We start from the raw sequence: 22778 nt of genomic DNA on the forward strand, positions 1-22778 counted from the left end.
AAGATCATTTGTATTTAAAAATTCCAGGAACATCTTCAATTCATCAGTAGTACCTCTCCAAAATAATAAACAGTCGTCTATGAACCTTCCCCAGTAGTATATATGGTCTATCCATTGACTGCCCCTAGGGCCCCAAATCCACTCCGCCTCCAACCTCCCCATGAAGAGGTTCGCGAAGGACGGAGCAAATTTAGACCCCATCGCAGTCCCAGTCTTTTGCTTGTACCAGGAGGATTCAAAGAGAAAGTAGTTGTTTACCAAAACCATTCTGGTCATCTCTAATAACATAGAGGAGTGATCTAAATATTCGGCTGGTCTTTTATTCAGGAAACTCTCAATTGCTAGGATACCCTGTTCGTGGTCAATATTTGAGTATAAAGATACCACATCCAGAGTTACTAAAATCATATCATCATCCCATACTACATCACTCATAATGTTCAGGACATGTTTCGTGTCTTCTATGTGTGATGGTAAATTATAAACAAAAGGTCTTAAATATGAATCAACAAATTGAGATAATCTCTCCGTGGGCCCCCCAATACCCGAAATTATCGGTCTGCCCGGTGGTTTCTGTCTGTCCTTATGTATTTTGGGTAAACAATACATACAAGGGGCCCTAGGGGATTGTATCTTAAGATACTGAAATTCATCGTTATCCAAAAGACCTTTATCATACCACTCTTTCAGTTTTGTATTGATTGTACCTTTAATCCTTTCCAATGGGTTAACAGCTACCTTCTCATAATATTTATCATTTCCAAGTTGGGACAAAACTTCATTGTTGTAGTCAATACGATTCATAACAACAATGTTGCCACCCTTATCAGCACTGCGTATTATTAATTCAGGGTGATCAGTAAGTTGACGTAGTGCTTCCCTTTCATCTGTTTTCAAATTGTCACGTTGAAATTTCTTATTTTGTTGTCCTTCTCTTTTAATTAAATTATCTATATCCAGAGTAACTGCTTTGTAAAAGGCATCGATAACATTACCGGAAGACAATTGTGGTGTCCATTTTGATTTATCCTTAAACCCACTAGGAGATGTTAGACCAGGATTAATCTCAAGATCTCTAAAAAGAGAGTTCATAGTTACAGGGTCATCTTCTGATTCAGTCAAGGACAATAATAGTTTCGTGTCACACAGGTCTTGAATAGTAATCTCAGTCAATAATGGTTTATTTGGTGTTTTTGTCCTTACGTTATCTTTCAAAGAAAAAAACTTTTTTAGTTTCAGTAAACGTACAAACTTATACACATCAATTTTAGTCGAATACCAATCAACATTCTTGGTAGGACAATACCCCAAACCTTTCTTTAATACATTACTCATACTGTCAGACAATTCAACAGATGAAAGGTTAATCACTTCAATTTCTTTGGAACTGGTATCTATTTCCTCCATGACCTCAGTCTCTCCCTCATCCCCGGGACCGCTTCTCCTGCGTTTGCCACGGCTCCCTCTCCTTGTCTTCCTATTTGTGCATTGCCGAATCTCCCTCCTGTATCTCGAATTCCTCTTTTGAACCTCTGAACCTCTACTAAAAAATTGTTAGTATTTGTGGTATCCCCACCCTGGGCCACAGGAGCTCCTACGCTACCTCCATCAGTGGATATACTACTAGACGAAGTGTTAACAGCTGAGCTTAAGGGAGTCAAGTTTCTTTTGTTATTATAATTTTTTTGAAAAAGATAATCAAATTTACGCGCAAAGGTAAACACCCTACCTGATGTATAATCTAATTCGTCCCTTTTTAGTTTACGCGCTTTTCTCCTTTTGATGTCTGCTTGCAGGTTAGTCAAAATCTCATCCAACATATTGTAGTTCTTAATAGTTGCCTCGGGTAAATTTAGTTGTTTCATTTCCTCTTCACATGTTTTAATCTCAATCAGAAGTTTCTCGATTTTACGTTCTGCATTATCTATAAGTATCCTTATTAAATTACTGGAACTGGAGGTGAGCTCCTGTTCCCATTTATCCAATAGGTCAGGTTCCAAGTCTTCATAAGTAGGAATGATGGTAGATCTGAGACCTCTAGGGATGCGGTTAAGAGAAATATATTGTTTTAGTGTAACCGCGTCCCACCACTTATTAAGTTCTGCTCTTTTAAGTTTCTCTAGTTTTACGAATTTGGCTCTTAGACCTTCCTGTTTTCCTGTAGACGTAGAGGCTACTGCTGCATTTACAGTTGAGCCTGTATTTAAATTATTGAAAAGATCTTGAGCTTCTTGTTCACGATTCATCATTGTTCGTATTTACAGCCTCTAGCGGCAGCCCAACCCAAGAAATGCTAACAAAAAAGGGGAGGCAACAAGGACAAAGGGCGCTCAGCTATAAGTAAGGCTAAATTATAATCACAAAATTATCCAACCGACTGCTGCAAGACTGGAAGGAAGGTTACCAAACTTCCTTAAGTAATCTTGGAGACTCCAAGATAGAAACTAAATATAGATTCCTGTCGAGCAATCAAAAATCTATTGCTGTTTATCTCAGCAACAGCAAAACAAATCTAAAAATCAGTGGATCAAGAGTATGAAAAATTATAAACACTTTCTCAACTCGTAAAGTGTTAAAGCACCAGGATCAATGTCCATACAGGGGCTTTCATGCACCAAATTCAAAGTACATCAATCCAAAGTCAAATAGAAAATGTCAATCCAAAGTTCTGTTCTGTCTCACGAGTTCTTTATTCACTCGAAGAATTCCAAAGTTCCACGGTAATAAATTTCAAAGCAAAATTTCAAGATTTCACAACTTCCAATGTGCATCAGCACCAGCCAACACGTGTTTCGTTGGGCAATTATCAATGCCAACCAACTTCATCAGGGCTGCAAGCCAAAATAATACAGTATGATAATCAAGTATATGCTCCAGGCCCGGTAGTACCTTACCTTACTTTAGAAAGATGGCGGCTACTACACACGCCGGTTGTTGATACACGAGGAGTCATTGCGACAGAGGGATATAGGTAAGAGTTATCCTCTGTACCGCTATCTATACTAAGTATATTTATTGACAGGAGATTCATAATTAATGGCTCTTCTTTGATAGACCCTGTATACCGGACTCATCTCGGAACGAGAGTGCGGGATGTCTAACGGGTGCAAGACTAGGTAAGAGAGAGTATGGCGAATTAATATTACCGCTATTGTCTCTTACATACAGCAAGATAAATAACAGAGGCATGTTCTGATTTATTCTGACAGACAGACAAACGTGAGATAATTTGTGGCATCAGATATTAACGCGAGTGAGAACGGAGAGAGGTATACTTTGATAATTATCGTTTTTTAAGTTGTGAATATATTCACTTGAAATATTGAGATTAGTTTCACCATTTTAATTTCTAATGGTCGTGTATGGCTTTACAGATGTAGATGGACCTAAGTAATATGGTTCGTGATGATTGTGGTGACATTGTTTAGAGCCTCCCTATTTCATTCCAGGAATTGTTGCTTGCAGAGCCAGATTAGAGCTCGAAACTGCTAGAGATTTAAGGACATAAATTAATAGATGAAGGTAATTAAATTAGGTGGAATGAATTTGGCACAAGGACAGAATGTTTTTTCTGTGTGTTATGTTTTTTCACTGGGATCCACTTAATGTATATTAGATGTGTCACTATTAAGAGGGTGCTGTGTTTATGCTCTCACCTAGGTGGTGAATTTTTGTAACCTGACTTAACCTCTCTTAAATTGAACCTATAATCTGGAGCATATACTTGATTATCATACTGTATTATTTTGGCTTGCAGCCCTGATGAAGTTGGTTGGCATTGATAATTGCCCAACGAAACACGTGTTGGCTGGTGCTGATGCACATTGGAAGTTGTGAAATCTCGAAATTTTGCTTTGAAATTTATTACCGTGGAACTTTGGAATTCTTCGAGTGAATAAAGAACTCGTGAGACAGAACAGAACTTTGGATTGACATTTTCTATTTGACTTTGGATTGATGTACTTTGAATTTGGTGCATGAAAGCCCCTGTATGGACATTGATCCTGGTGCTTTAACACTTTACGAGTTGAGAAAGTGTTTATAATTTTTCATACTCTTGATCCACTGATTTTTATATTGGTTTTGCTGTTGCTGAGATAAACAGCAATAGATTTTTGATTGCTCGACAGGAATCTATATTTAGTTTCTATCTTGGAGTCTCCAAGATTACTTAAGGAAGTTTGGTAACCTTCCTTCCAGTCTTGCAGCAGTCGGTTGGATAATTTTGTGATTATAATTTAGCCTTACTTATAGCTGAGCGCCCTTTGTCCTTGTTGCCTCCCCTTTTTTGTTAGCATTTCTTGGGTTGGGCTGCCGCTAGAGGCTGTAAATACGAACAATGATGAATCGTGAACAAGAAGCTCAAGATCTTTTCAATAATTTAAATACAGGCTCAACTGTAAATGCAGCAGTAGCCTCTACGTCTACAGGAAAACAGGAAGGTCTAAGAGCCAAATTCGTAAAACTAGAGAAACTTAAAAGAGCAGAACTTAATAAGTGGTGGGACGCGGTTACACTAAAACAATATATTTCTCTTAACCGCATCCCTAGAGGTCTCAGATCTACCATCATTCCTACTTATGAAGACTTGGAACCTGACCTATTGGATAAATGGGAACAGGAGCTCACCTCCAGTTCCAGTAATTTAATAAGGATACTTATAGATAATGCAGAACGTAAAATCGAGAAACTTCTGATTGAGATTAAAACATGTGAAGAGGAAATGAAACAACTAAATTTACCCGAGGCAACTATTAAGAACTACAATATGTTGGATGAGATTTTGACTAACCTGCAAGCAGACATCAAAAGGAGAAAAGCGCGTAAACTAAAAAGGGACGAATTAGATTATACATCAGGTAGGGTGTTTACCTTTGCGCGTAAATTTGATTATCTTTTTCAAAAAAATTATAATAACAAAAGAAACTTGACTCCCTTAAGCTCAGCTGTTAACACTTCGTCTAGTAGTATATCCACTGATGGAGGTAGCGTAGGAGCTCCTGTGGCCCAGGGTGGGGATACCACAAATACTAACAATTTTTTAGTAGAGGTTCAGAGGTTCAAAAGAGGAATTCGAGATACAGGAGGGAGATTCGGCAATGCACAAATAGGAAGACAAGGAGAGGGAGCCGTGGCAAACGCAGGAGAAGCGGTCCCGGGGATGAGGGAGAGACTGAGGTCATGGAGGAAATAGATACCAGTTCCAAAGAAATTGAAGTGATTAACCTTTCATCTGTTGAATTGTCTGACAGTATGAGTAATGTATTAAAGAAAGGTTTGGGGTATTGTCCTACCAAGAATGTTGATTGGTATTCGACTAAAATTGATGTGTATAAGTTTGTACGTTTACTGAAACTAAAAAAGTTTTTTTCTTTGAAAGATAACGTAAGGACAAAAACACCAAATAAACCATTATTGACTGAGATTACTATTCAAGACCTGTGTGACACGAAACTATTATTGTCCTTGACTGAATCAGAAGATGACCCTGTAACTATGAACTCTCTTTTTAGAGATCTTGAGATTAATCCTGGTCTAACATCTCCTAGTGGGTTTAAGGATAAATCAAAATGGACACCACAATTGTCTTCCGGTAATGTTATCGATGCCTTTTACAAAGCAGTTACTCTGGATATAGATAATTTAATTAAAAGAGAAGGACAACAAAATAAGAAATTTCAACGTGACAATTTGAAAACAGATGAAAGGGAAGCACTACGTCAACTTACTGATCACCCTGAATTAATAATACGCAGTGCTGATAAGGGTGGCAACATTGTTGTTATGAATCGTATTGACTACAACAATGAAGTTTTGTCCCAACTTGGAAATGATAAATATTATGAGAAGGTAGCTGTTAACCCATTGGAAAGGATTAAAGGTACAATCAATACAAAACTGAAAGAGTGGTATGATAAAGGTCTTTTGGATAACGATGAATTTCAGTATCTTAAGATACAATCCCCTAGGGCCCCTTGTATGTATTGTTTACCCAAAATACATAAGGACAGACAGAAACCACCGGGCAGACCGATAATTTCGGGTATTGGGGGGCCCACGGAGAGATTATCTCAATTTGTTGATTCATATTTAAGACCTTTTGTTTATAATTTACCATCACACATAGAAGACACGAAACATGTCCTGAACATTATGAGTGATGTAGTATGGGATGATGATATGATTTTAGTAACTCTGGATGTGGTATCTTTATACTCAAATATTGACCACGAACAGGGTATCCTAGCAATTGAGAGTTTCCTGAATAAAAGACCAGCCGAATATTTAGATCACTCCTCTATGTTATTAGAGATGACCAGAATGGTTTTGGTAAACAACTACTTTCTCTTTGAATCCTCCTGGTACAAGCAAAAGACTGGGACTGCGATGGGTTCTAAATTTGCTCCGTCCTTCGCGAACCTCTTCATGGGGAGGTTGGAGGCGGAGTGGATTTGGGGCTCTAGGGGCAGTCAATGGATAGACCATATATACTACTGGGGAAGGTTCATAGACGACTGTTTATTATTTTGGAGAGGTACTACTGATGAATTGAAGATGTTCCTGGAATTTTTAAATACAAATGATCTTAATATGTCATTTACCACACATTATGATAAAGTGAAGCTAACCTTCCTTGATATTGAATTATTTGTGGAGGGTAAGAAACTTAACAGTCGTATGTTTCGTAAAGAGACTAGTTGCAACTCTCTTTTACGAGCGGACAGCTGCCACCCTAAGAGCCAGATCAATTCAATCCCATATGGGGAAATGATTAGAGCTAGACGAAACTGCTCTAGTGATACTGATTTTGACAAAAATATTAGGGATATGAAGATGAGGTTTAAGAACAGAGGTTACTCGAATAGGGTCATTAATCAGGCTGTGAATAGGGTACATAAACTTGAACGATCAGTGACTCTTAAACCTAAAATTAAGAGGGATACGGTTACTGATAATCAGACTATCAGAATGATTACTAATTTTGGTGTGGGGAGTAATAAGATTTTTGGTATCATGAAAAAATACTGGCATATGCTCTATGCTGATAAAGATCTTAAACCTTACCTTAAAGATAACCCAAGTATTACCTTTAGAAAAGGAATGACGATTGCTAATATTGTCAGCCCGAGTTACCCTAAACCCAGTGTTCACCCAGGATACAGTGAATGGTTACGTGCTCGTCCCAAAGGCTTCCATTACTGTGGCAACTGTAGTTCATGTTGGTGGGCACGGAGGAAAGTTTTGACATTCGAATACAACGATACAGGTACTCATCACATTGATACTTTCATTAACTGTGATTCTAATTTTGTTATCTATGTCATTGCCTGTGCCTGCGGAAAAATTTACGTAGGGAGTACTGTAAGGAGGCTAAAGGATAGGATGGTGGAGCACTATCGGGCACTCAAGAATGGAGATACGAGATATCCGATAGCGTCACATTTTATACAAAACAGCAATGATAAGGAGAATCATAAATTCTCATTCCATGGTATTGAACAGGTGGTACTTGATAAACGTGGAGGTGATAGAACACTGAAATTAAGACGGAGAGAGGCACGCTGGATTATGGTCCTTCGGGCTGTAGAAGAAGGACTTAATATCGATACAGAACTGCAATATTTCTTAGGAGATTAATCAAGTTTATTGTGTAATAGTACTTGATTTGGCTCTTGTCTGTTTACGTATGGTATCAATACAGTGTTACAACTGAAAATTTTATTACTTAATGAAACCCGGGTACTTCAAATGTTTATGCCATGACCCCTTAAGATTGATAATGTTTGAATTCTATCGGGTTTTAATATAGGAATGACGCGGGACGCTCAACACTCTGTCACCACATAACCAAACTAGTTAATTTTACACTTTGTAGACTTCATGACCTATTAACTGAATTTGATGATACTTCCAAAATATATAGAGTCGTGACCCCTTTCTTAATTGAATTACAGTAGTTAGTGATAGGTATCTCGTTCTATAGATTAGTGATAATCCCAACCATTCCAAGATGGCGGCGGAAATCTGACCTACGTGATCCATGTTACACCGTTGTGATAATTCGGCATATGGATTAAATAACTATTTAGTTTATTCACACAAATAACAATTCTTTTGAATAAATAGTTTGATATGAATTTTGTAGATGGAGAACAGTGGCCTAGCGACCGTATACTTCCCTCTCGCAAATACTACCCATTACAAGATGGCGGTAAGAAACTGGCTACCGCGATCGAATATAATAGACATTGAACAAATGGGACATTTGACATATGGAGCAACAATGTCGTAATGCTTGTTATATTGATATATTTTTATGCCTAAATACAATGGGGCAAATAAATTATATTAACATAGACTAACGTGTTTAACGAACATGCTTAAAGATGGCGGCTGCCATTTGACAATTTAAGTTGGCCCGGTAGTACCTTACCTTACCTTACTTTAGAAAGATGGCGGCTACTACACACGCCGGTTGTTGATACACGAGGAGTCATTGCGACAGAGGGATATAGGTAAGAGTTATCCTCTGTACCGCTATCTATACTAAGTATATTTATTGACAGGAGATTCATAATTAATGGCTCTTCTTTGATAGACCCTGTATACCGGACTCATCTCGGAACGAGAGTGCGGGATGTCTAACGGGTGCAAGACTAGGTAAGAGAGAGTATGGCGAATTAATATTACCGCTATTGTCTCTTACATACAGCAAGATAAATAACAGAGGCATGTTCTGATTTATTCTGACAGACAGACAAACGTGAGATAATTTGTGGCATCAGATATTAACGCGAGTGAGAACGGAGAGAGGTATACTTTGATAATTATCGTTTTTTAAGTTGTGAATATATTCACTTGAAATATTGAGATTAGTTTCACCATTTTAATTTCTAATGGTCGTGTATGGCTTTACAGATGTAGATGGACCTAAGTAATATGGTTCGTGATGATTGTGGTGACATTGTTTAGAGCCTCCCTATTTCATTCCAGGAATTGTTGCTTGCAGAGCCAGATTAGAGCTCGAAACTGCTAGAGATTTAAGGACATAAATTAATAGATGAAGGTAATTAAATTAGGTGGAATGAATTTGGCACAAGGACAGAATGTTTTTTCTGTGTGTTATGTTTTTTCACTGGGATCCACTTAATGTATATTAGATGTGTCACTATTAAGAGGGTGCTGTGTTTATGCTCTCACCTAGGTGGTGAATTTTTGTAACCTGACTTAACCTCTCTTAAATTGAACCTATAATCTGGAGCATATACTTGATTATCATACTGTATTATTTTGGCTTGCAGCCCTGATGAAGTTGGTTGGCATTGATAATTGCCCAACGAAACACGTGTTGGCTGGTGCTGATGCACATTGGAAGTTGTGAAATCTTGAAATTTTGCTTTGAAATTTATTACCGTGGAACTTTGGAATTCTTCGAGTGAATAAAGAACTCGTGAGACAGAACAGAACTTTGGATTGACATTTTCTATTTGACTTTGGATTGATGTACTTTGAATTTGGTGCATGAAAGCCCCTGTATGGACATTGATCCTGGTGCTTTAACACTTTACGAGTTGAGAAAGTGTTTATAATTTTTCATACTCTTGATCCACTGATTTTTATATTTGTTTTGCTGTTGCTGAGATAAACAGCAATAGATTTTTGATTGCTCGACAGGAATCTATATTTGATTCTTTGTTTTAACTTATGTATTTTATATTACTTGGAACAGAGCACCTTTTCGAAATCACATTGATTGATTGAATAAGGTTGATAAGGAATCAAACCATCAATCAATCAGTGTTTGTTAAGCACGACTACTCACCCACTAGGGTTTCAAGGAGAGTTTAGGCATTGGTAAACTGATATTTAATACATTATAACTATAACACTTTATAGACTTTTCCCAGTTTAACTAACTTTTAAGAATCACTTACAAACTCGTTGCAGCTACTGATGGCTTGTGTTAATTAAGAAGCCTACATAAGTCAATTACCCTCAGCTTCTCCTGCTGAACTGTTCAGGCCCAACTCTAACCTGATTACCCCACTCTGGAACGCATAATCTCACCTTGAAAAGCTGCCCTACATTTTTTTAATGATACACGTGATTAGAAAGTAATGACCAGTTACAGTTTGGTGCATCTCCAAAAATAATTAGACTTACTCTTTTTCTGAACTCTTCCAAACAGCATGATCTATGACTTTAATGTACAGAGCATGAGATACATTGCTCGACCCGGTCAACTGGCGTTACACTGAAGGACAAACTTGTATAGTTAAAACACAAGTTAAGGTATTTGCAGAACTGCAGATATAAACTTCTCCAATCTGGAAAGGAAACCCCCGACACACTGAATCAGATAAAATATGTGCACAATATGTAATCAAAAAATCATGTAGTTTGACCCCCTGCTACCAAGTATCAACATCCTTCTTTCAACTGTGACACAGAGTTGATTTTATTAAGAGGAGAGAAGTTTATAGCGCAGACCTCAGCGCAATCAGAATAAAATAAAATAAATATTTAAAAACATAATTTAAATCATATACTTCAAAGTTATAATTAAAACCAGTCCACATTATTCAAGGATTACTTGGTACAAAGACAATACAATGCTACAAAGAATTATCAAATATAAGATGGTGAATGCTAATCGTCCCATGATTTCTTTAAATAATGCACCATCTTTCATCTGACGGAAGATTTAAATGCAACTATTAGTCGTTATTACAGTTCTATCCCTTTAATTCAAACTGCTGCAGGATGCATCAGAGCGCATCCCACCCATTACCAGGAAATAGGTATTGGGTGGCTCTGTCAGGAAATACATATCAATTTTCTATGCTTGTTTAATTTTCTTTGCTTGTTTTAATACAACTTCCCACCACTCTGTAGTTCAAAGTTGATCAATCTTATTTTAATCTGAAAGTTAACAAAAAACTGCACATCACCACAGAAAAACCACAAGATTGTTATGAGGACTTGTACAGGGTGGCTTCAGTGCACCAAAGCATTGATGTCGCTAGATTGGTGCTGCAGGCTCTAGCTGGGAAGGAAGGCATCTTGGAAAAGCATACTTTCAGGAGGAATGGAGAATGTCAAAACAAAAGGGGAGAACATATGGTTTCATTACAAACAAAACTGTCCCTCGTTGATTTTATCTAGGGATCAGGCCCACTCACCTTCGTGCATTGAAAGGGGGTGATGTGGATCATGTTGCTGCAGACGACCAAGTCCAGCGAGTTAGGCTGCAGGTTGCCCCAGCTCTCCCAGCTTTTGGAGGAGTCCAGAAGCAGGGGTGGCAGCACGTTCTTCAGCTTCATCGACGACGTGTAGGCGGCAATGCTAAGTGGAGCACAAGAGAGACACTTTGGAGAGAGACTGCAAAACAGGCGGACCGACGCACTGGATGCTATTTTATTTTAGAAGCTAAATCCCCCCTCTATTTCTTTGTCGATGATTGTTTAATTAAGATGTTACCTTCTGGCCTGTAATTGTCAAGGCTCCCGCATTTACATTTTTGAACCTGGGAAATCGATGTTCTACTCATTTATCTTAACAAGCATTTACAATGCAACGGTCTCGCCTTTGCAAAAGTTAGAGCTATTGGCATTGTAAATGACAAAATTGTTATTTGTTGGTTTTGAAAACAGATAAATAAATGGCATTGTCATTTACAATGCCAATAGCTTAATTTCTCGCAAATGCGAGACCTATTGCATTTGAACCCCCACACACACACACACACACACAGAGGCACACACACACACACAGAGCTACACACACAGAGCTACACACACACAGAGCCACACACACACACACAGAGCTACACACACACACACACAGAGCTACACACACAGCCACACACACACACCCACACACACACAGCGCCACACACACACACAGAGCACCGAGGGTGAGGGGATGTGAGGGTGTGTGAGGGTGAAGGATGTGTGAGGGTACGGGGTGTGAGGATGAAGGGGTGTGAGGGCATGTGAGGGTAAGGGGTGTGGTGTGAGGGAGGGTGAGGGGGTGCGAGGGAAAGGATGTGGGGGTGTGAGGGTGATGGTGAGGGAGGGGGGGGTGAGGGGGTGGGAGGGTGAGGGGGTGTGAGGGTGAGGGAGGGTGAGGGGGTGGGAGGGTGAGGAGGTGGGGGTGGGGGTGACAGGGGGTGAGAGCGTGTGAGGGTGAAGGTGTGAGGGGGTGTGAGGGTGTGTGTGTGACGGTGAGTGATGGTGAGTGAGGGTGAGAGGGTGTGTGAGGGTGAGTGAAAGTCATACAACAAGTTGGACGATTGTGTTTACATAGAGCGAGCACATTCTCTGTTCTAATGGCTTAGTGAAGTTAAGAAAAGCAGCAGCAAACAATACTGGGAGGTCACCCTAAATCTCGATTGGGAAAAGATTTGGCAAAGGTTTATTTTAAAACTAAACTTATGGGCATGGTTCAGCACCTTTGCACTGGTGCTGCTCGAACAATTTTCAGACTGGGGGTACTGACATCAATGTTGCATCACTGAAGTCATAGGGATTGGGAAAAATCCTAGCTTCCCACAAAGCGTAGCAAATGTATTCAGCAGGAGAGTGGTAAGGCTGTAGTTGTAGCTGGTAGTGCATTTCGGAGCACATAGTCGCGAATTTATTACTAAAGCATTGTGCAATTTTGCACTCATTTACAGACAGCACTTTTTCCATTGAAATAGCTACTAAATTTGCACAGACATACAGTTTTACGATAAAACTATGTAGAACACAAATAATAATGTGTGAAAGTCGGGTTTCAGTGAAAATTTATCTGTACATCACCAAGCAAAAGTGTCTTGATTTGATTCTTTTAAAATCGTTATAATCTTTAATTTCATCACACTTCAGAATTACAAGAAAGATATGCTTCTTTTTTAGGTCTCGCCTAGGAGGCGCTAGCGCGGTCTCTTCGAGACATGCTGTATCAGGTATGAAATTGAAGCTCTGTCGACTCTCTGCCCATATTTTTCATTGGCTTGTGTCAGTGTCCTTTGTAAATGTTGGCTTCTGATTCGGTAATAGGCATGTTAGTTCCTCACTTGGTACTGCCTTTTCTACATTTGTAACCTCCCATGAGGACTGGCCCTTTTACTTGTGTTACACAGTATGTTTTATTTACAGTCTGCGAGCACTATTTTCTTTAATGATTTTCTTTTACTGTAGACACAACATGCTTTCGGCAATGGCGCCCGCTTTGCTTGCGCCTTTTCATTTATGTTATTTATTAATTTTTTTGGGCAACGCGGCACGCTTTAACTATAGCCGCCGTGCGCTTTTATTTTATATGCAACTTGCTCCTTTTCATCTGCATTATTTTCATTTGTTTTCGCAGCTCTGCGCGCTTTCACTATAGCAGCGGCACCCCTTTATTTTCCTCTGACTCGCTCCATTTTATTTGCATAATTATTTTTTTTTGCAAGCTCGGCATGCTTTTACTATAGCAGCTGCGGATCTTTCTTTTTCCCCCTCGGAAAAGCAGCCAATGTTGGCTGCACTCCTTTTTCTCAACAACCCTTCCTTTACCGTAGAATGGAAATCAGACATGGAAGAAGGCATCTCCGTGGGAACCAGCAGCTGCAAGCAGTCACGTTGATGGCCTGGGGCGTAGAAGCCTGCTCTAACCCTGGACCAGTGCATCGGCTATGCCAGAGGACCCGATAGCTTTTGTGCAGCGGAGGTGCCGCGGAGGACCTGACGGCTTTTCACTTCTAGGGCTGGGATCATGCTTCTTAAGAATTCATTTGTTCCTTCTTAAGATAGATGCACTTTGTCTTCAGTGTAATAGTTTGGCACTTTTTGGATGATAAGCCGCCCATGCATGACTAACTTCAGATCCACGGTGTTAGAACTGGCTATTTCTGGTAGGCTAAGGCGGACGCCAAAGCCAGGCAGAAACCACCATTCTAGTCAGGGCGAGATAACCCCTGCTCACCCCCTTGGTAGCTTGGCACGAGCAGTGAGGCTAAACTCGGAGGCAATGTGTAAAGCATTTGCGCCAGCACACAACAGCAACAACATCCTAGGCACACCACAAAAGGGACTCCACACAAGGTTATATTAAAATAACTTTTGTATTGTAAACACACATCAGATAAAAATCACACATGTACATTGTGCCAACTGGCACGGGCAACATTCATAAGGGATTATGTACAGGACAGGGCCACATGGGCCACTGTCAGAATCAACACTTTGTAGATATAGAAATACTGTCAGAAATTAGAATAAGTATAGCACAAAATAACAGTTATAAATCACAACCAGTATCTACTGGCAACAGGTAAGTACCACCTACGCAACCCTAACCACATTAGGAGAATGTCACGCAGGGGACCAGGACCTCACTAGGACCACCTGTATCAAAAAGAACAACCACCTCAGTATCACACAGCATTTAGGGGTCTAGAAAAGAACACATTACCCATGATGCATAAATATACATTCAGAGGAGTAGTAAAGGGAAACACATGATGCATAAACCTACACATTCAGCGGTGTTAAGAACAGAGCACATGATGCATCACAAACACATTCAGAGGTGTAGCGCTAGAAGACACATGACGCCTAAAACATTCAGAGGTGCAGCGCAGGGAAAGAAAGACACATGATGCCTGAAAACATTCAGAGGTGCCAGGACAATACAATAGCGCAAAAACACACAGTAGGCAATTACCATCCTAAACATAGCAGGTAACCACATTGCGCAAAACTAAACATAAGCCACCACCTGTGGCAGTCCCTAGGCCAACTGGCCTTGTTGGGGCTAAGACGCCCTGAGTCTCAATGTCAGGGGCCTAAACGGTGCAGGTGCCCACTACTTGCTGGGCACCTGGGACATCCCAAGACCTAAACGGTGCAGCTGCCCACTAATTGCTGGGCAGCTGGGGGAACTTCAAACTGCGGCAAGGGCTCTCACTGGCCCTAGACAAAACTGCGCCGCAGGGATTGGAGCCACACAGGCTCTCAGACAGCTGAGGGGCGTTGGAGCCATCTGGCTCTGTGAACTCTCTGCCCCCAAGAGCCTCACTGGGCTCTAAACAAACCAAATGGCCCCCTGAGCCTCTCTAGGCTCGACCAATATCACTGGGACCTCGTGGGAGTCCCTCGCAGGGGGACTCGAATTATCAAAAATGCCCACGGAGCCTTTGAGGATCTGAATCTGCTAAATGCCCCCTAGAGCCCTCGTGGCTCTAAACAACTGTGGGGCCATGGAGACGCTCAGGGCTCGAAACTCAAGATATGCCCCTGAAGCCTTCGTGGCTTTCCAGCGACAATAAGCGCGAGATCGCGCTACTGGGGGGGGTGGACACCGACAATGTGTCCCGGCGCTCCTCCCTTATCCTCTCACGCCACACTTACCAGGACTGGCGGTGCTCTGTGGCGGCTCTCTCGTGGCGGCCCCGGGGCTCTCTCTCTACAGCTCACGGGAGCCCCGGGCAGCCATTACTCGGCACGCTTTCCTCGGCGCAGCAGCTCCGGTCTCCCTCTCCTCACGGGAGACCGGACGGGCACACCATGGCTTCCCCCCGGCAGGGAGAGGCGGAAACGACGTCCTCCTCTCTTTCCCGGGGCTCCCTCCAGATCACACCCTCTTCTCCTCCAGGCGTCCACGAGCGCTGGGCCAATCCCAGCGCGGCCTTCGGGACGAGCCTCCCGCTGACGTGCAGCCTCTTCGGCCATTCAGCCAATCAGAGCGCGGCTCTCGGGGGCAGGCCTACGGCAAAGGCCAATCAGAGCGCGGCTCCTTTCGATGCTCGACCAATCAGGTCGCGGCCCCTTCGTTCCTTTCTCCACGGCTTTGCGGAGCGGGGGGGACAGCTTCTGGTCCATGTCAGGACCCCGGCCGCGGCGGTGAGAACACGGGGCAATGCCGGGTGGGCACCGGCCTTAAATAATCAAATAAAAAAGGGGAATCACAGCGCTACCAAGCGCTAGAGGGCCAACAAGGTCCTAGTAGGAATAAAAGCGCCCCCAGTGCTAGAAACAACAAGGTAAAGCGCTATTAAGCGCTGGGGGCCAAAATCAAGCGCTCCCAAGCGCTACAACAGCAAAATGAACCATTCCTAGCGCTAAAGGCAGAAATACAGTGCCACCAGGCGCTAGGGGTGAAAGCAAAGCACTCCCAGCGCTAGGGACCAGTAAAGGTCCACAAGTCCAGCAAAGTCCTTCAGGGCAGCAGGAAAACAGCAGGAATCCAGGGCAAAGCCAAGTCCCCCCCCTCAGCCCAGGCAAGGCAGAGGGGTCCCCCAGAAGTCCTCCAGGCATCCAGGGGCTGGGCAGCGCCCGCCCCTGGTAGATTCAAGTCAGAAACAAGAACATTTTGGAAGGGGACACAGCCCCTTCTTATACACAGAAAAGTCTTTGTGCAGGCAGTGTGAGAACCAGCTAGAACTGGTTATAGGGAAGTCCTGTCAGTATCAGGGACAGAGGTGACAGTCGCCCAGCGGGGGGGTGGAGCCAGCATTGTGGCAGGCAGGCACAGCCTCACTCACTATCAGGTGCTTTCTCCACCCACTTCCCTGGCAGCAGATGCTGCCTTTCATCCACGGGCTGACTCAGACAACCTCCTGGGGGCTCTGCAGCCCCTGTCACACTCAAACCAGACAGTCAATCCACAAGCAGGCCTAGGCACTCTGGGTCAGGCTCACCAGCCAATCCCACGCCAGACACAAATTACACAAATATGCCAACTTCTCAAAGTAGCCCTTCTAGACTAGACACAACCATGCCGCATACACCAGTACGCAGCATTCAATCTCACGAGTTCGCACATATCAAACTCGACCCTGCACTCCCCACACATCAGGAACTACCATGGGCATACATATTCCCCATTCATTCCTATGGGAGGGCAGGTCACTCACCATACATACACAGACAGCTCACGCACTTTACACTGTACCACAGTGAAAAAGTGCGCCAAGGCCTAAAATCACCAACACCAGGTTTCAGAAACAGGCTAGAAAAAAGCGAAAAGTTTCGGGGTGAACCTGCCAAAAGGGCCAGGTCCAACACACGGTCTCTCGCCTTCGACTCCTATCAAGACACAACCACAACTTCTTTTAAATTCTATTTAAACATCGACTAGTACGGATACCGTTCGAGTTTTCCTGGGCTTAAATCGCCTCCCCTGCCCTCCGATTCTGTCCTATTCAATTGCTGTCCTCAGCCACCATTGGCTAAACCTTTTCACGTGCTTTCTTCACACTTCACAAGGTAGTGGGGCCTTATGCTTCACCCCTTCTCTGCCACATTGTCCCTCGGAGTCGTTAGGGCGCCATTCTCCATTTGCATAGCTCTGGCCCATTCTTTGCAAGCACCTTGTGTGTGCCACGTCCCGGGGACCGATTAATTTAACATCCCTTGACAATAGCTGCGCGGGCTAGCCAATTTTTGTTTCACAGTGTGATCAGTTTTTATTTTTTTGCAGGTTTTCGTCAGGAAGGTATTTGAGCACTTTACAGGAGCACCATTTGCATTAATCAAGGACAAGGGCTCGAGGCGAGGTACCACGCTGCTGGACGGTGTCCCCCCACTTATTTTACCGGGGGAACGCCGTCCCCCCTGCCAAACAGCTGGACTTCACTCTTTGGCCTCTCTGGGACGAGGAGCTCGGCACCTTTTGTGACGTCACTTCCTGTCGTGACATCACTTCCGGTGACAGCGTCCCCCCACTTCTTTTTTTAGGACTTGTGCCCCGTCAAGGACACATTCATTTTGTTGACACAGAGATTGTCTAGTTGCCCAAAATCACAGGATGTTGAGTCAACGCCGAGACTAGAATCTGGTTCCCCAGATCCAAAGTCGGCAACTCTGGCCTTTTTTCTTATTTTTTCTTACCCCCTCACTCTTCGCATTAAGAGCCCTCCCTCACATGGAATTTCTTTCAGTCTTTCTTTTGTTTTGCACACTGCGGCATGCTCCTTCAAGCACTTTTTCTTCCCACCTCTCCCTTAGCATTAAGAGCCCTCTCCCCAATCTGAATTTCTTTTGCAAGCGGCGTGCTCCAAGCCAGTGCTGGCTCTTAGGTATGCCCTGTACACATGTGATGTGGTTGTTATTTGCCCACGTGATAGCCTTGTTGAATAATGGCCCAGCGACAATGCAGAGGTATATGTGTAACCAATTCTCCGAGATTTGCCATGGAACTAATAAGGAGCTGCTGGAAACATTGCAGATTTACACCAACTGTTTTACACTAACTTTGCAAAGTTTGGCACTGGAGCAAGCCTGAAGGTGATCAGATAATTGCGATTCTCATATTGACATGTCTAGAGAATCTGGATTTCATTAAAGACAGGGAGGTTGACATTATGCAAAGTCTTTTATTGCAGACGCAGACCCAAGCAGCCGCATACATCACAATAGAGTAAGCTCTAAAACAGAACAATGGCAACACATAAAGCCCATGAGACAGCAATAATCTGCCTCTTTTAAATGAACAGTCCAAGAAAGGAAGAACTTAAAAAATGTCTTAAATCCAGGTTAAACTTCAAATGTAGAACGAATGAAGAAAAATGAAGAGTGACAACGATGAGTAAATGGATGATGAAAGGAAATCAAACGATGATAATGATGAGAAGCAGAAATCAAGGATTTTCTGAAAAGAGAAAATAAAAATAAGTTCCGAAAAAATAAATTGCAGAAAGGCAAATAATTTTCTACAATACAACAATAGAATGCATTATAATCAAATGTAATAAACAATAATGCAGTAGCAAATTAATGCAACACAGTAAATTATTATAAATAACAATATTAATAAAACATCATCACCACCACCAGAGGGGGGGAGGGAGGGATAATGTCAGCCTCTGTGTCTTTAATGAAATCCAGATTCTCTAGACATGTTAATATGAGAATCGCAATTTCATAATAAGACCGGAGGCTACGTTATGCATGTTGGTAGCTTTCCAAAACAACATTAGACATGTGCTCAATAGGTTTACAATAATGACGAGCAAAGGTACTTGCATTAGACCAATCAGCAGCCTTAAGGATGTCATCTAACTTACCTCCAGACCAGAGAGACTTACTGGCCATAGCGCCTCTTAAAGAATGAGCTTGAAATTTGTTTAAGTCAACACCAGCAAGACTCATAGCAGTTTTGATCCACCTAGCGATCGAAGTGGAGGAAATTCCTTTATGGGGTTTAACCAAAGAAATAAGCAATTGAGTGACACCTTGAAGACGGAGAAGAACCATCCTTCGATCATATTCTTTCATGCACTCCACAACGCAGAGGCAAAGGTCAAAACGAGGATAAGAGAGAGTCAGACATAGTCTTAGTCCTCCTAAAAATATCAAATTTAACGCCAAAGACATTGTAAGAACGTCTTGAAATATCTAGAGCTTTGACGTCAGAAGCTCTTCTGCAAGAAATTAGACACAACAAAGTGGCTAATTTAATAGAAAGTTTTTTTCTGTTCAGAAGTGAGTTAGGAGGCCAATTGTTGAAGAGATCAAGAACCAAATTGACGTCCCAAAGGGTCTCATACCTGGCTTTAGGGGGTCTCCTTAAACGGATACTTTTCATAACTCTACAGATAATAACATTTTTACCAATAGTTTTCCAATTGATGAGAATATGACCGGCAGATATAGCAAATCTATAACAATTAATAGATCTATAACTCAGCCCTCTATCAAACTGTTCAACCAGGAAGTTGACTATGTCAACAATAGGGGCCTCTAAGGGATCCAGGTCCCTTTCCAGGCACCAACGTACCCATACTCTCCAGATACTATTGTATCTGTAGTGTGTGCCAGGTGCCCAAGATTCTCTGAGGAGGGTTGAAGCCGACTCCGAAAGTCCTGAGATTTCATTAGATCTCCTGACACTTTCCAGGCAAGAGGGGATAAACTATTGTTCAGAATTAAGGGGTGAATTCGACCGTCTAGGTCGGTGAGAAGATCTTCCAGGGAAGGAATGCATGTCAGTTCCAGAATGGTCGGGAACCAAGCTTGAGAGGTCCAGAAAGGAGTTATCAAAACAAGGCAAGATTGTTCTTGTCTCACTCTCTGAAGGACCCTCTGAATCATCGCAAAAGGGGGGGGGAAGCATATCCCCGGATGTCTTTCCAAGATTGTAGGAAGGCATTGACTGCTAGAGCACCCGGGTCGGGCATCCAGCTGAAGTACTTCGGAATTTGAAAAGTCAATCTGCTTGCGAACAAATCTACATCTAGAGGACCCCAGATCTTGTTCAGGGTGTTGAAAACAGAAACGTTCAGTCTCCAATCGCTGTAATCGACAAGGAATCTCGAGTTCCAATCCGCCGAGAAGTTTGCCTCTCCCGGAAAATATTCTGCCTTGAGGGATATCTTGTGTTCCAGACAAAACATCCAAAGTTTCTTGGCTAGGTTCGATAAGTCTGAGGACTTCGTTCCGCCTAGGCGGTTGATGTAAGCCACAGTTGACATATTGTCCATCTTCAAAAGGACGGACCTCCCTTGAAGGGAGTGCTTGAAACTCATAAGGGCATAGAGACCGGCAGTCAATTCCAGGAAGTTTATGTGGTGAGGAGATTCTTCTCGAGACCAAAGACCACCAGTGTTTTGATTGAGTAAACAAGCTCCCCAGCCATTAAGGCTGGCATCTGATTCTAAGAAAGACAAATTCTGGTTTGGGGCCAAAGATTGCTTTGCCATTCCAGGCTTCCAAATTGACTAGCCACCAATTCAATTCTGAGCAGGCTTCTAGATCCTAACAAATTCGGTCTTCGTACCACAGTCCGGATCTCAGAGCCCTTGCTTTGATCCTCTGGAGGGCTCGATAATCGAGTGGTCCAGGGAAAATAGCCTGGATGGAGGACGATAGAAGACCCAAGAGTCTCGCAAGCTCTCTCAGAGAGAAGTCCCGATGTCTCAGAACGTATCATATTTTTATTTTGGAAACTTTCTTTGAGGGAAGAAGGAGAAGACAGCGTATCGTGTCTACGGTGAAGCCTAAGAACTCTATGGACATCGCGGGAGTCAAAGATGATTTTTCTTTGTTTATGATGAACCCCAGATTTTCCAGAAGATTCATGGAGAAATTCAAATCTTGAACCAGTTGATGAGGATCCTGGGACATAATAAGGATGTTGTTGAGGTAAATAATCAGACGAATCCCTCTTGATCCTATATAAGACACGACCGCTCTCATCACCTTGGTGAAACACCAAGGGGCAGAAGAGAGCCCGAAGGGAAGAGCCTGGAACTGATACAAGTGATCTTTCCAAAGGAATTGAAGAAAGGGTTGATAAACCTCGGCCATGGGGATAGTAAAGTAGGCATCTTTGAGGTCCAGTTTGACTAACCAATCTTTCTCCAAGAGAAGATCCCTGAGAAGATGGATGCCCTCCATCTTGAAGTGTCTGTAAGTCAAGAACTTGTTTAGGTCTCGCAAGTTGATGACGGGCCTCCAACCTTTTCTCTTTTTCTCTACCAAAAAAAGGTTGCTTATAAATCCCAACTGATCGATAGGGACTTATAAGATTGCACCTTTTTGAATCATGGAGGAGATCTCCTCCTCTACAATTTTTTCTTGCTCCAAAGACATGTGAATATTCCTTGGAAAGGAAGTCTGTATGGGAGGATGAGTGAAGTCTATCATAAATCCTTTTACAGTATTTAAAACTCAAGAGTCCTGAGTAATCAATTTCCAATTCGTTAAAAAATGTCTGAGTCTTCCGCCCACTTTTACTGAAAAAGAAGGAGAAGGAAGAAAAACACTCACCTGAGGGTGTGTTAGAATTGCTTGTTCCGCAGGATCTATAACCTCTGCCACTACCCCTTTGTGGGTAGAATTGTGGAGTATTGAACTCCTGTTGATATCCCCTGCCGAAGCCACGACCTCTTGAGAAGGGCCTTTGATTGTAACGGCCGGAAGATTGGCCTCGTCTTCCGGCCCATCCAAAAAGGTTTTGTTATTAAAAACCTTGCGCATGTTCTGTTGCGCCTTATCAAGAGCGGTAAAGGTGGAAACATATTTTCCAAGAAATTTTATTAGGTCCTCTCCGAATAGAAGGTCCTTAGGATTTTTGAAGGGTTCTTTATCGGCCAGATCTCCTAATTTTGGATTTATCCTAGTAAGGACAACCCTAAGTCTTTCAGAATTAATGGAAGCGTTAGCATTCCCAAGGAGGATAATGGCTCTATGGCTCCAACCTCTGATCATTTGGGTATCCAATGGAGTACCGTTGATTTGGGACTCCTCTGCCGAGTCCAGGATTCTGGCTAGAGGCCCCAGAACATCCAGGAGACGGTCCTGGCATCCTTTAAAGGATTTTTCTACTCCTTTCCTTGGGTCACGCCCAAGGTTGAATAAAAACTTTATAAGTTCTGGGTCAAAATTAGGTGTATAACAAACTTTGTCTTCAAGGAAGGCCTTGAGCACTCAGCTCTGAGAACGTTCCAAGTCCCTCTGTCAAGGAGTTTTCTGAGCCACTTTTTGATCAATTTTGAGACATGATCTTGAGGTACCCAGTCTGAACTCCTGGGATGTTTAAGATTTTGTGGCGAAAGCATCTCTTTCCCCAAGGGGTCGAGGATCGCGCTTTTGGATGAGGAAGATAGATCATGCATAAATTCATCAAAGCCCTCTTGATTATCGTTAAGATCAAAGACATATTCATCTATGAATTCAGAGGAATTAATCAACACGTCATCCTCCATATCAAAATTTGTGCCGCCAAGGGCACCCTGGGTGTTAAAGGCGCGAAGGCCTCCACTGTTAGATGAGGTGCCAAGACCTCCATTGTCTGTTGAGGTG

At 42.4% G+C, this 22778-nt stretch overlaps 1 protein-coding gene across 1 annotated transcript in view; it reads right to left on the reverse strand.

Moving 5' to 3' along the window:
- Positions 1-22778, reverse strand: part of METTL26 (methyltransferase like 26) — a 59318-nt gene that overhangs the window by 26382 nt on the left and 10158 nt on the right. The window contains exon 2 of the mRNA XM_078663003.1: positions 11184-11346. Within this exon, the coding sequence (XP_078519129.1) occupies positions 11184-11346 (163 nt within the window). The remainder of the gene's footprint in view (positions 1-11183; positions 11347-22778) is intronic.

The sequence above is a fragment of the Lissotriton helveticus genome, chromosome 10 (genome assembly GCF_964261635.1).
Source record: "Lissotriton helveticus chromosome 10, aLisHel1.1, whole genome shotgun sequence".
In the NCBI taxonomy this organism is placed as follows: domain Eukaryota; kingdom Metazoa; phylum Chordata; class Amphibia; order Caudata; family Salamandridae; genus Lissotriton; species Lissotriton helveticus.